A 13,444-nucleotide genomic window follows, 5' to 3' on the forward strand; every position below is an offset into this window, starting at 1 on the left:
GCTTAATGCCCAACAGGTGCGCAACCCGGCCCATAGCCCCAGCGAGGCTGCTCGGTTGCGCACGGCACGCACCAGTAGATGCGTCACACGGCGAGACCTCATTGAATGAAGCTGAAGTTATAATTATTTTGCTTTTTAAAATCAAAAATTTGCTTTATGTTTTCACCTGTTTGCGACAAAGGACTGAATCTGTGATTTAATGTGATATAGTTAAATTGAAGAAGATTGTCATGCAAGTTATTGTGTACCTAATGAGGTAACACAATGGTGATTTAGCCAATGGCCCACTGATGAAAGCCCTTCCATTTGAAGTTTTAAGACCTGCTGAATAACGTGCTTGGGACCCAGCTTCAAGTCCTGCTTATGACTGTTATTTTTCAACCACATAGTCATGTGGAATATAATGTCAAATATTCTTCTGGCAATTTCCAGCGCTGTGGCGAGCTCCCGGTCATCAGCCTGAGGTCCTGGGTTCGAGTCACTTAAAAATGCCTCAATGCCTTGATGGTCGATTGCTCTTGGTTGTGGTCACCAGAGTTCCCAGTTTTTTTTTTGGGGGGGGGCTCTTAAATAATTAATTAGGAGGTTTTTTCAGAGCATCCTCCAGTTTATCAAAAACATCTGGAGATAAGTCCGTTTATGAACGTTAATCTATTGAATCGTGTCCCAGAGCAAGCATTAGTACAGTGCACCCTCTAGTTATGTATTTGTCAAAACAACTGCATCCAAGGGTAAATGTAGTGTATTAGGGATATTTCCCAGTGACACTAATATGAAATGGCTGGAGATAAAATATAGGCCTTCCTAGACCTTCAAAGGAATTTAAAGGGATACGCAGAGGTATATGAAAATTTGCCTGTTTTACCCAGATTGAGACGATTTGTTTAATCCCAAATTCATCATTGTGCGTCAAGAAGGGGAATTCCCCGGGTTAGCATTTGCTTTCGACAGCCGCATCTATTGATTTGCAGAGTTATAGTATCCTTGCTCTATCTTACTTGAAACAAACATCAGCAGGATTTGAACAGTGGTGCAGTGGAGAGCACTGTTGGAAAGCACTCTGGAGACCAGGGTTCAATTCCTGTTCAATTCCTGTTTAATGTATGTTAATTAACTAAAGGGTAAGTCTAGTAAGTAATAAGTCTGTAATGATATTTCTATTGAACTGATTGATATAGCCTTCGACCACAATATGTTCATAACCTCCATGGGGTAGTGGAGAGTGCAGTTGGCTGACACCGGGGTTCAAGTCCAACTAATGTTCTCTAGATTCTGTTCACCGCTTAGACCCAGGATTTAACCTGACGGAATAAGTACCTTAATGGACACCTCTTATTTCTAGACTGTGTGAATTGTAAAGTCAAGTATAACCTCTAAAACATCCTGGGGTCTCATTTATAAAACTGTGCGTGGGATCGTTACTAAAAATGTGCGTACGCCCAGAAGCCAAGTTTTGCGTGCGCCAAAAAATATTCAGATTTATAAAACCCTGCGTACGCACACCGTACGCAATCTTTGTTTTATAAATCACAGACTGCCTACAAGTGTGCGCAGCTGAATCAGCTTCACGTTCTGCCCTGTACACGCCCCTTTTTAACCATAAATGGTCAATGCAAATGACCTCATGAATTCGATCTGCATATAAAACAGACTCGGATGCAAGTATTATGTCTTGTCGGAAACAATGGCAGAAGTACTGAGAAAAGCAAAAAAGCAAAATTTCACGGAGGTTGAAGTGGAGACACTTGTGGGTGAGATGGAGGCCCGAAAAGTAGTTTTGTTTGGCGGTCACGGGATTGGGATCGCCAACAACAAAAAGCAGAGTGAGTGGCAACATGTTGCTGCAGCAGTGATCTCTGTCAGTAGCAAGGAGCGCAGTAGCGCACAGTCCCAGAATTAAAAAAGTGGTCTGACATAAAGTTACATATTTTTATGTAGCCTACCAATAAATCGGTATGGTCCCTAAAGACCCTCTCCCTCCAAATCCTGTCATTTGCATGGTCCGCCAGAAGTGCCATATGGTACAGCATTAACCACGGCGCTCACCTCTGCATTTATAGGGTGCTTTATTCCATGCAGTCGCGCCGTTTTATTTATATTCTAAGGAGATGTTTCTGGAGTTATAACTGAGAAATAACGAGGTTGACTCAAATTATTCTGATTAGGCCTACATAGATTTAACGCATGATACGGGTTGAAATTAAATTTATGAAGGGCGATGATAAAACATAATCGTTCTTCTCACTCTACAATTCTTCGGTCTGACTTCAGTTCACCACCACACCATCTGTGTCGCAAATTCTCCTTTTCCTCCAAACCATGCGTACGCATGGGTCAGAGTTTGCTTAGGGCTGCGCACATTTTCCCGTCAAGTTGGTTTTTTATAGATCACAACCTTGGCGTGGAAAGTCACGTACGCCAATTTCAGCCCCGTTTTGTGCGTACGCAACGGTTATAAATGAGACCCCTGATCTGTGTCTTGGTGGTGTGGCTGTCGGTTAACGCTCTGTAGACTCTGGTTCGAGTCCCCGCTCGCACGGCTAATAAGAATGACAAGCTTTCAGACACTATGTAGGTTAATGTGCCCTGCTCAGAACCAGGGTTCAAGAGGTCCCGTAATGGATACATCTTATTTCTCTATCATGTGAATGGTAAAGTCAAGTATAACCTCCAAGCACGCTCTGGTTAGCGTCTTGGTGGTGAAACGGTCCGGGCTGTCGGTTAACGCTCTGTAAACTGGTCGTCATGAAAAAAAACATAATGGGTAACACGGTCGTTTTTTATTGGTTGTCATGAAAAAAAACATAAGGGGTAACACTATCGTTTTTTATTGGTCGTTATGAAAAAAAACATAAGGGGTAACACTGTCGTTTTTTATTGGTCGTCATGAAATCAAACCTAAGGGGTAACACTGTTGTTTTTTATTGGTCGTCATGAAAAAGAAATAATATATATATATATATATATATATATATATATATATATATATATATATATAAATAATATATAATACTGTCGCTTTTTATTGGTCGTCATGAAAAAAAACATAAGGGGTAACACTGTTGTTTTTTAATCGGCCGTCATGAAAAAAACATAATGGCTATTAACACTGTCGTCTTTTATCGGTCGTCATGAAAAAGAAATAAGGGGTAACACTGTCGTTTTTTTCGATAGTCACCCCAGTTAGGACTAAAGGGTCTTGCTACTTTTTTGAATGTGGTGAACCCTGTACTCCCTGCTCGATGGCCCTGTGAATGTCCCTTTACTGTCCCATTATAACCCCCCTTCTTGATTTCTGCTTGCTCCAACAATCTGACGGATCCACAATGCATTCAAAGTCAATGGGGATCAGTGGGCGTCTTGGTGGTGAGCTCGAGTCCCAGCTCAAACAGACATCAAAGTCAGTCATCAGTGATTGTGGGGTACTGATACTGGCTAGTATCACCGGCTACACACAGAAACCTGATTTGCATGCAACTATGTTTCTCCTTTATTATTATTTTTTTTTGCATGCAACCTCTTGCGGGTCAGAAAAAAATTAAGAGGGGCCGCATTTGGCCCACGGGCCGCTAGTTGAATAGGCCTGCCATATTGTATAAGAAACAAAGTGGAAGTGGTAGTCCACAAGCCAGTGTTAACGAGAGTTTCAACTGCTACTTTGCAAAGAAAATGTTTCAGAAAAATCTGCAGCCTCATCACAGGGGGATGATGTCAAAACTGGTTTCATAGATTTGTTAGAAGAAAACGCTACATGGCAGCATTGATTGCTTAATGCCCAACAGGTGCACAACCCGGCCCATAGCCCCAGCGAGTCTGCTCGGTTGCACACGGCACGCAAATGCGGCACACGGCGGACTCAATGTAACAAGCCCTCATTGAATGAAGCTGAAGTTATTATTTTGCTTTTTAAAATCGAAAATTTGCTTTATGTTTTCACCTGTTAGCGACAAAGGACTGAATCTGTGATTTAATGTGATATAGTTAAATTGAAGAAGATTGTCATGTGAGTTATTGTATACCACACAATGGTGATTTAGCCAATGGCCCACTGATGAAAGCCCTTCCATTTGAAGTTTGAAGACCTGCTGAATAAAGTGCTTGGGACCCAGCTTCAAGTCCTGCTTATGACTGTTGTTTTTCAACCACAGTCATGTCGAATATAATGTAAAATATTCTTCTGGCAATCTCCAGCGCTGTGGCGAGCTCCCGGTCATCAGCCTGAGGTCCTGGGTTTGAGTCACTTAACAATGTACCAATTAAGCCTCAATGCCTTGATGGGCGATTGGTCTAATTTATTAGGAGGTTTTTTAGAGCATCCTCCAGTTTATCAAAAACATCTGGAGATCAGTCAGTTTATGAACGTTAATCTATTGAATCGAGTCCCAGAGCAAGCATTAGTACCGGGCACCCTCTAGTTATGTATGCGTCTAAACAACTGCATCCAAGGGTAAATGTAGTGTATTAGGGATATTTCCCAGTGTCACTAATATGAAAAGGCTGGAGATAAAATATAGGCCTTCCTAGACCTTCAAAGGAATTTAAAGGGTTACGCAGAGGTATATGAAAATGTGCCTGTTTTACCCAGATTGAGACGATTTGTTTAATCCCAAATTCATCATTGTGCGTCAAGAATGGGAATTCCCCGGGTTAGCCGTGAAATTTGATTTTAGAAACAATGTCGTTCAATGTAATGTGACTTATAAGCTTTAACCAATCACAGTGTCTTGGTGGTGCAAGTGAGAGAGCTGTTTGTTATCTGTTCTGGAGACGTGGGTTCAAGTACCCACTTCTGCACTAACCTTGGAATCCTACTACGATTTTGAAAACATGTACATTTCTAAAATGTCATTGACAAGTATAACTTTCGACCATGTACCAGTAAGTGTCTTGGTGGCGCATGTGAGAGAGCTGTTGGATATCAGTTCTGGGGAACGGGGTTCAAGTCCCACCTGACACACTCTCCCCTGGAACTACCTGACACACTCTCACCTGGGTCCCCCTGACACACTCTCACCTGCAATCCGGGTGGGAGTACAACATTTATGTTAAAGATTCGGAGAAACTTTCATCAAAACGCCCCCTCCTCCGGGTGTTTGAGCTGTTGAGGATCTGTTCTGGAGTCATCGGTTTGACTCCTACGGTGGGGGGTCTTATGGGAACGACTCTCTGCTGATTGGGTCCATTCTCTCACACATTCATTTCGAATGACTGTCTGTGAGAATGGATGGCTGGGAATGAGTGCACTCATTCACAGTCATCCATTCTCCCAGACAGTCATTCCCACTCACCCATTCATTCCCAATGACTGTCTGTGTGAATCGATGGCTGCGAATTAACTGATTCACAGACACATCCATTCACACAGAAAGTCATTCACACTCATCCAATCACCAGAGAGTGATTCTCACAAAACCCCCAATGGCAGGAATCGAACCGGTGTCTCCAGAACAGATCCTCAACAGCTCTATCACCTGCGCCACAGAGACACCGACTTAGAAATGGAGAGAGTTCATTGTTGACCCTACAATACACATGACATTGTTGGCGAAAGTCTCCAATCCAAGGTGAGTGTTCCTGACAGGATTTGAACCCAGGTCATATACACGACTCAAGAACAGAACACATACAGCTCTATCCACTGATCCAGACTAAATCAGAGTTCATAATTGACTTAACAATTCACAAGAAGCAATGTCGCGTGAAATTGAATATCAATAATATCATACTTATTAGCCGTGAGTGCGGCGACTCGGACCTGAGTCTACAGAGCGTTAACCAATAGCCCTGACCGCTGTACCACCAAGACGCTAGCCAGAGCATGTTTGGAGGTTATACTTGACTTTACTATTCACATTACAGAGAAATAAGTTGTATCCATTAAGGTACCTCTTGAACCCTGGTTCTGAGCAGGGAACCTGAACCAATGTGTCTGAAAGCTCATCATGCAGGTGAGCTTCTTATTAGCCGTGCGTGCGGGGACATCAAACCTGCACCTGCAGAGTGTTAACCCACAGCCCTGACCGCCACACCACCAAGACGTTTTGGAGGTTATACTTGACTTTACAATTCACACAGTCTAGAAATAAGAGGTGTCCATTAAGCTACTTATTCCATCAGGGGCCTAAAGCCTGGGTCTAAGCGGTGAACAGAATCTAGGCTCAGCAAGAAAGGATGAGCAAATTCTTAATCCCCGTGAGCTGGGAATCGAACCTGTGTCTGAGTTTTGATGATTATGTTGATGGCGGTTAGACTTGACTTTACAACACACATGATATAGAAATAAACATTAGAGATCATTAGTTGGACTTGAACCCCGGTCACAGGAGTGTCAGCCAACTGCTCTCTCCACATCCCCATGGAGGTTGGGATCATATTGAGGTCGGAGGCTATGTCAATCAGTTCAATAGAAATATCATTACAAACTTTATAGACTTATAAAGTTTGTAATGATACAAACTTTATAAGTTTGTATCATCCACAAGCCGGATGATCCACAAGCCGGTGTTAACGAGAGTTTCAACTGCTACTTTGCAAAGAAAATGTTGCAGAAAAATCTGCAGCCTCATCACAGGGGGATGATGTCAAAACTGGTTTCATAGATTTGTTAGAGGAAAACGCTACATGGCAGCATTGATTGCTTAATGCCCAACAGGTGCGCAACCCGGCCCATAGCCCCAGCGAGTCTGCTCGGTTGCACACGGCACGCAAATGCGGCACACGGCGGACTCAATGTAACAAGCCCTCATTGAATGAAGCTGAAGTTATTATTTTGCTTTTTAAAATCGAAAATTTGCTTTATGTTTTCACATGTTAGCGACAAAGGACTGAATCTGTGATTTAATGTGATATAGTTAAATTGAAGAAGATTGTCATGTGAGTTATTGTATACCACACAATGGTGATTTAGCCAATGGCCCATTGATGAAAGCCCTTCCATTTGAAGTTTGAAGACCTGCTGAATAAAGTGCTTGGGACCCAGCTTCAAGTCCTGCTTATGACTGTTGTTTTTCAACCACAGTCATGTCGAATATAATGTAAAATATTCTTCTGGCAATCTCCAGCGCTGTGGCGAGCTCCCGGTCATCAGCCTGAGGTCCTGGGTTTGAGTCACTTAACAATGTACCAATTAAGCCTCAATGCCTTGATGGGCGATTGGTCTAATTTATTAGGAGGTTTTTAGAGCATCCTCCAGTTTATCAAAAACATCTGGAGATCAGTCAGTTTATGAACGTTAATCTATTGAATCGAGTCCCAGAGCAAGCATTAGTACCGGGCACCCTCTAGTTATGTATGCGTCTAAACAACTGCATCCAAGGGTAAATGTAGTGTATTAGGGATATTTCCCAGTGTCACTAATATGAAAAGGCTGGAGATAAAATATAGGCCTTCCTAGACCTTCAAAGGAATTTAAAGGGTTACGCAGAGGTATATGAAAATGTGCCTGTTTTACCCAGATTGAGACGATTTGTTTAATCCCAAATTCATCATTGTGCGTCAAGAATGGGAATTCCCCGGGTTAGCCGTGAAATTTGATTTTAGAAACAATGTCGTTCAATGTAATGTGACTTATAAGCTTTAACCAATCACAGTGTCTTGGTGGTGCAAGTGAGAGAGCTGTTTGTTATCTGTTCTGGAGACGTGGGTTCAAGTACCCACTTCTGCACTAACCTTGGAATCCTACTACGATTTTGAAAACATGTAAATTTCTAAAATGTCATTGACAAGTATAACTTTCGACCATGTACTAGTAAGTGTCTTGGTGGCGCATGTGAGAGAGCTGTTGGATATCAGTTCTGGGGACCGGTGTTCAAGTCCCACCTGACACACTCTCCCCTGGAACTACCTGACACACTCTCACCTGGGTCCCCCTGACACACTCTCACCTGCAATCCAGGTGGGAGTACAACATTTTTGTTAAAGTATCGGAGAAACTTTCATCAAAACGTCCCCTCCTCCGGGTGTTTGAGCTGTTGAGGATCTGTTCTGGAGTCATCGGTTTGACTCCTACGGTGGGGGGTCTTATGGGAACGACTCTCTGCTGATTGGGTCCATTCTCTCACACATTCATTTCGAATGACTGTCTGTGAGAATGGATGGCTGTGAATGAGTGCACTCATTCACAGTCATCCATTCTCCCAGACAGTCATTCCCACTCACCCATTCATTCCCAATGACTGTCTGTGTGAATCGATGGCTGCAAATTAACCTATTCACAGACATCCATTCACACAGACAGTCATTCACACTCATCCAATCACCAGAGAGTAATTCTCACAAAACCCCCAATGGCAGGAATCGAACCGGTGTCTCCAGAACAGATCCTCAACAGCTCTATCACCTGCGCCACAGAGACACCGACTTAGACACGGAGAGAGTTCATTTTTGACCCTACAATACACATGACATTGTTGGCAAAAGACTCCAATCCAAAGTGAGTGTTCCTGACGGGATTTGAACACGGGTCATATACACGACAGAAAGAACCGAACACATACAGCTCTAGCCAGTGCCCCACTGAGCAACTGTGTCAGACTTAATCAGAGTTCATAATTGACTTAATAATTCACAAGAAGCAATGTCAATTAGTAGTTATGTTATTAGCCGTGTTATTAGCCGTGCCTGCGGGGACTCGAAACTGAGTCCACAGAGCTTTAACCAACAGCCCTGACCGCTGCACCACCAAGACACCTTCCAGTACATGTTTGGAGGTTATACTTGACTTTACCATTCACATGATTGAGAAATAAGATGTATCCATTATGGTACCTCTTGAACCCTGGTTCGGAGGGATGGTGTACACATCTAAGTTTCATCAATTGGTAAAGTAGTAAGTAAGTAACACATGAAGGCGTCGTGTTTAATAACCCAACCGAAATACCGTAACGTTCTTGGTGGCCGGGTGAGCGGGGACTCGAACCTTAGTCTACAGAGTGTCAACACACAGCACTGACCGCTTCACCAGCAAGACGCCTACTAGCACAAGTTTGGAGGTTATACTTGACTTTACCATTCAAATGATAGAGAAATAAGATGTATCCAATACGGTACCTCTTGAACCCTGGTTCCGAGCAGGGCACCTGAACCTACATAGTGTCTGAAAGCTCGTCATTCTTAATAGCCGTGCGTGCGGGGACTCGAACCAGAGTCTACAGAGCGTTAACCGACAGCCCTTACCGCCACACCACCAAGACGCAGATCAGGATGTTATGGAGGTTATACTTGACTTTACAATTCACACAGTCTAGAAATAAGAAGTGTCCATTAAGGTACTTACTCCATCAGGGCACTTAAACCCTGGGTCTAAGCGGTGAACAGAATCTAGGCTCAGCAAGAAAGGATGAGCAAATTCTTAATCCCTGTGCGCTGGGACTCGAACCTGCGTCTGAGTTTTGATGATTTGACGATTTTGTTGATGGCGGTTCGACTTGACTTTACCACTCACATGACATAGGAATAAACATTAGAGATCATTAGTTGGACTTGAACCCCGGTCTCAGGAGTGTCAGCCAACTGCTCTCTCCACATCCCCATGGAGGTTGGGTTCATTTTGAGGTCGGAGGCTATATCAATCAGTTCAATAGTAATATCATTACAAACTTTATAGACTTATTAGATTTATAGACTTACCCTTTAGTTAATTAACATACATTAAACAGGAATTGAACAGGAATTGAACCCTGGTCTCCAGTGCTATCCAACAGTGCGCTCCACTGCACCACTGTTCAAATCCTGCTGATGTTTGTTTCAAGTAAGATAGAGCAAGGATACTATAACTCTGCAAATCAATAGATGCGGCTGTCGAAAGCAAATGCTAACCCGGGGAATTCCCCTTCCTGACGCACAATGATGAATTTGGGATTAAACAAATCGTCTCATTCTGGGTAAAACAGGCAAATTTACATATACCTCTGCGTAATCTCTTTAAATTCCTTTGAAGGAAGGCCAATATTCTATCTCCAGCCATTTCATATCAAGTGTGTAGCGCCGTGAATGAAATACCGCAGACAATCTAGACATCATATATATAAAACAATGACACAAATCCTATTTGAACTGGTCTTTCATTATAAACATCACATCGGCCAGAAACGGTAGCAAAATCAAAGTGGAAAAACATCTTTGATATCAAAGGCAAATAGATGTTTCTACTTCAATGCATATCTTGTTCATAGATTTGTGGTTTGAGGGATTATCCTAGGTGTCATCCAACTCATTGGCTTCCATCCAACTTTATCGGATTCGCAATTGACTCCGACTGATCTCTTCTGTTTTACAGTAGGCAACAGAAATCTAAAATAAGATTGATCTCATTCGTAACAAATGTACTGCTTCATGTCCTGTTTCATCCGCTGTTGAAGACTTTCATCATTGGTTCGACCCGCGGTTAAATTCATCAGATTTAAAATAATCGGAGGTAACTTCCGTCCAGCCACAGTACATCCGTCCCGCCTGGATGTTCTGTCACGCCAGGGTGTTGTTCTCCGGGGCTGCAGCTGGATACTATTGCAAACTGTTGGTTGTAAGTTATGTTTTATGGTCAAAACCAAACTTGCAATAAGACAAAGAAAAAACATTTTAGAAGTCATAGTTATGTGAACATAATGAAACAATGCACTAAACATGTGATAAAAGCGGACATTTATTGTTTTTGTCAAAGTACGCTTCCAGATCTCGAATCCCATCTGGTTTATTTTCCACTGTCATTTTAATTCCCTTTGCTAGACTTGTTTTGTACTAAAATAAAAATAAAAAGTTGTGAAAATGATAAAAAACATAAGGGGTAACACTGTCGTCATGAAAAAAAAACATAAGGGGTAACACTGTTGATTTGTCAAATGAAACATAAGGGGTAAAACTATCGTTTTTTTGACAGGCTTGTTTTGTACTAAAATAAAAATAAAAAGTTGTGAAAATGACCCCAAACTTTGCAACTCTATATACACACATAATGGGCACAATAATATAGGTGACACAAGGTGGCAGGAAAAAAGTGGCTTCTTTGTAAGTCAATGCTTTTTTCGATTTTATTCACGTGAACTTTACAGTGCACAAGGTGTTGGACATTCCTGGCCATATCTCTTTGCTGTGAAACGCGTTTCGCCAAACACCCGTGAATACACTGCAGCTGTTGGAGGCTTGACGGGCCTGGGGTACAGCAGAGTGACACAAATCACTCATGTGTTCCACTTTAACCTTCTATTGTCTGTGACATTCTTACTAAATGTGAACCCTCTAATACTTGCTTGCTTGAAAGAAAGAAAGAAAATTCAAAATTATTTTCCTCTACATGTCCAAGACACCCAAGATTTAGTAAGAGCGTGGATTTAATGAAATTAAAATAATTAAATAATTTACATTTTGTTATAATATAATATATTTTTATAATAATAATAATAATAAGAAGAAGAAGAAGAAGAAGAAGAAGAAGAAGAAGAAGAAGAAGAAGAAGAAGAAGAAGAAGAAGAAGAAGAAGAAGAAGAAGAAGAAGAAGAAGAAGAAGAAGAAGAAGAAGAAGAAGAAGAAAAGATCAGTGTATAGATTTTGTCTGTAGCATTATATTAAAAAACATAATTTTGAACTATTAGAATTTTACCTTGAAAGTTATTTGGATCAATAATCTGCGTCAGCTCATCTTTAATCACACACCATTGCAAATGTGAGGTAGAAAAGTCGGTTCTATTTCTTGCTTTCTTTGGCTAAACTGTTAGGTGTTTGATTATATATTAAATGTATTTGAAAGTTCTATTGATACATTTATTGACGCTCCATTTCCAAAACTTAATCATCAATAAATCAGTGTTAAATATAATACATGTCAATAAGACATACTCTTTGGCACTTTTGTCTTGACCTGAATTCAACTAATTGGCATTTTAATTTTAATTTCATGTCAACTGTCAAATATAGTACTTATGAAATGACCAACTTTAAAAGAGCCCTTGACATTACCGAAGAGAAACTTTTTAGTTCACATTCTGAGTTCCCTGCCAAGGCTTGTAAGTGTGTGTGTGTGTGTGTGCATGTGCGTGTGCGTGTGCGTGCGTGTGTGCGTGTGTGTGCGTGGCTCTATGTGTGTGTGGATACATCACAATACATTCGTCTATAGTCCCCCCAAAAATAATAAACAGCCACTCAAAATAAATGCTCCATCGTCCTTTCTTGCGGACGAACGCCAAACAAACAAATAACTTACTATCCTCTATCAATGTCTTTCACCGTGTGTCTTTACGTGATTCTCACATCTGATATCCACATGGTACCTGTGTGTGGGACTGTGTGTGTGTCTCCTGTCACACAGCGGGAGGTCGGCTGGAACACAGCAAAGTGGGTACCCAACTTGTGGGGACCCAAGTTGTGGGGACCGGATTTGTGAGGAGGACGGGATTCGTGGGGGCCAAATCAGCGGGGGACGGATTAGCGGGGGCCGAAACAGCGAACGTCCACAGCTCAGGGCTCTCGGGTGTCGGCGTGTCGTCGCGGACGTTAGCGCTCGCGCCCGTCCCCCCCACGTTCTCCACGCTCTCCGCGCTCTCGGGGGCCGGTTCCTCCGAGCGCGCGTGTGGTCCGTGTGTTCCGCCGCCGTCGCCCCCCGTCACTAGATGCGGCGGGATGTAGCCCCTCTGCGGCTCGACGGGACGGCGGTGTGGCCGTTGGTGGTGGTGGTGGCGGTGGTGGGGGGGGGCTTTCGGGGGGCAACGGCCCCTCTTGTCCTGCCCCCGGAAGCCCCTGAGCTTGGGGCTCCAGTGGTCCCGCCACTGGAGGGCGGTGGTGGAGCGGTCGGCCACTAGGCGGCTCTCCCCGGGGGCCCAGTCGCGGCCCCCCTCCTCGGAGCCGATGAGCAGGAAGGTGCGACCCACGTGGAGGGCGGGGCAGCCGCAGCCCAGGTCGCGGTCGGGGACCCACAGCGCCCGGGGGCCCCTGCGGACGCGGGGCGTGGACCCCGTGCGGAACACGGTCTGCACGGCGATGGAGAACTGCCACCAGGGGCCCGAGCGCTCCATGGCCTTCACCTGGATCTTCAGCACTGGGGGAGACAGAGGGCGTGATGTACAAACAACAACAACAACAACAACAACAACAACAACAACAACAACAACAACAACAACAACAACAACAAGACACGGGTGACATTTTGGCAGATGGCTAATAAAACATAACTCCTGGGAGGAAACGTTGATATTTATTTCTTGTATGTTATTTAAATAATACATATTTCTGAGCATCACTTCAAACCGTTTGAAATGCATGCACAGCCTTAGAGGAAAGTTGTCGGAGAACGAGAGAGTGATCTTCGACAGGGACTGTGATCGGAGACAGGACTGACCGTAATCCTTGAGACAGTAGGTGTCCAAGTTCATCCTCACTTCAAGCTGAGCCGGTTGGCAGTAAGAAACACACTCCTCCGCTGAGAGAGAGAGGGGGGGGGGGGGGGGGGGGAGTGGGA

The 13,444-nt window shown here is 43.4% G+C and overlaps 1 protein-coding gene across 2 annotated transcripts in view; it reads right to left on the bottom strand.

The window, feature by feature from the left end:
• Window positions 1–10,136: 10,136 nt before the first annotated feature.
• Window positions 10,137–13,444, bottom strand: part of ntn5 (netrin 5) — a 24,772-nt gene continuing 21,464 nt past the window's right edge. For both annotated transcript variants that reach the window (XM_030338061.1, XM_030338060.1), the window contains exons 6-7: window positions 13,325–13,405; window positions 10,137–13,024 (exon numbers count right to left, since the gene is read on the bottom strand). In XM_030338061.1, the coding sequence (XP_030193921.1) occupies window positions 12,291–13,024; window positions 13,325–13,405 (815 nt within the window). In that variant the 3' untranslated portion in view covers window positions 10,137–12,290. The remainder of the gene's footprint in view (window positions 13,025–13,324; window positions 13,406–13,444) is intronic.

This window comes from Gadus morhua, chromosome 17, assembly GCF_902167405.1.
Source record: "Gadus morhua chromosome 17, gadMor3.0, whole genome shotgun sequence".
Taxonomy (NCBI): Eukaryota; Metazoa; Chordata; class Actinopteri; order Gadiformes; family Gadidae; genus Gadus; species Gadus morhua.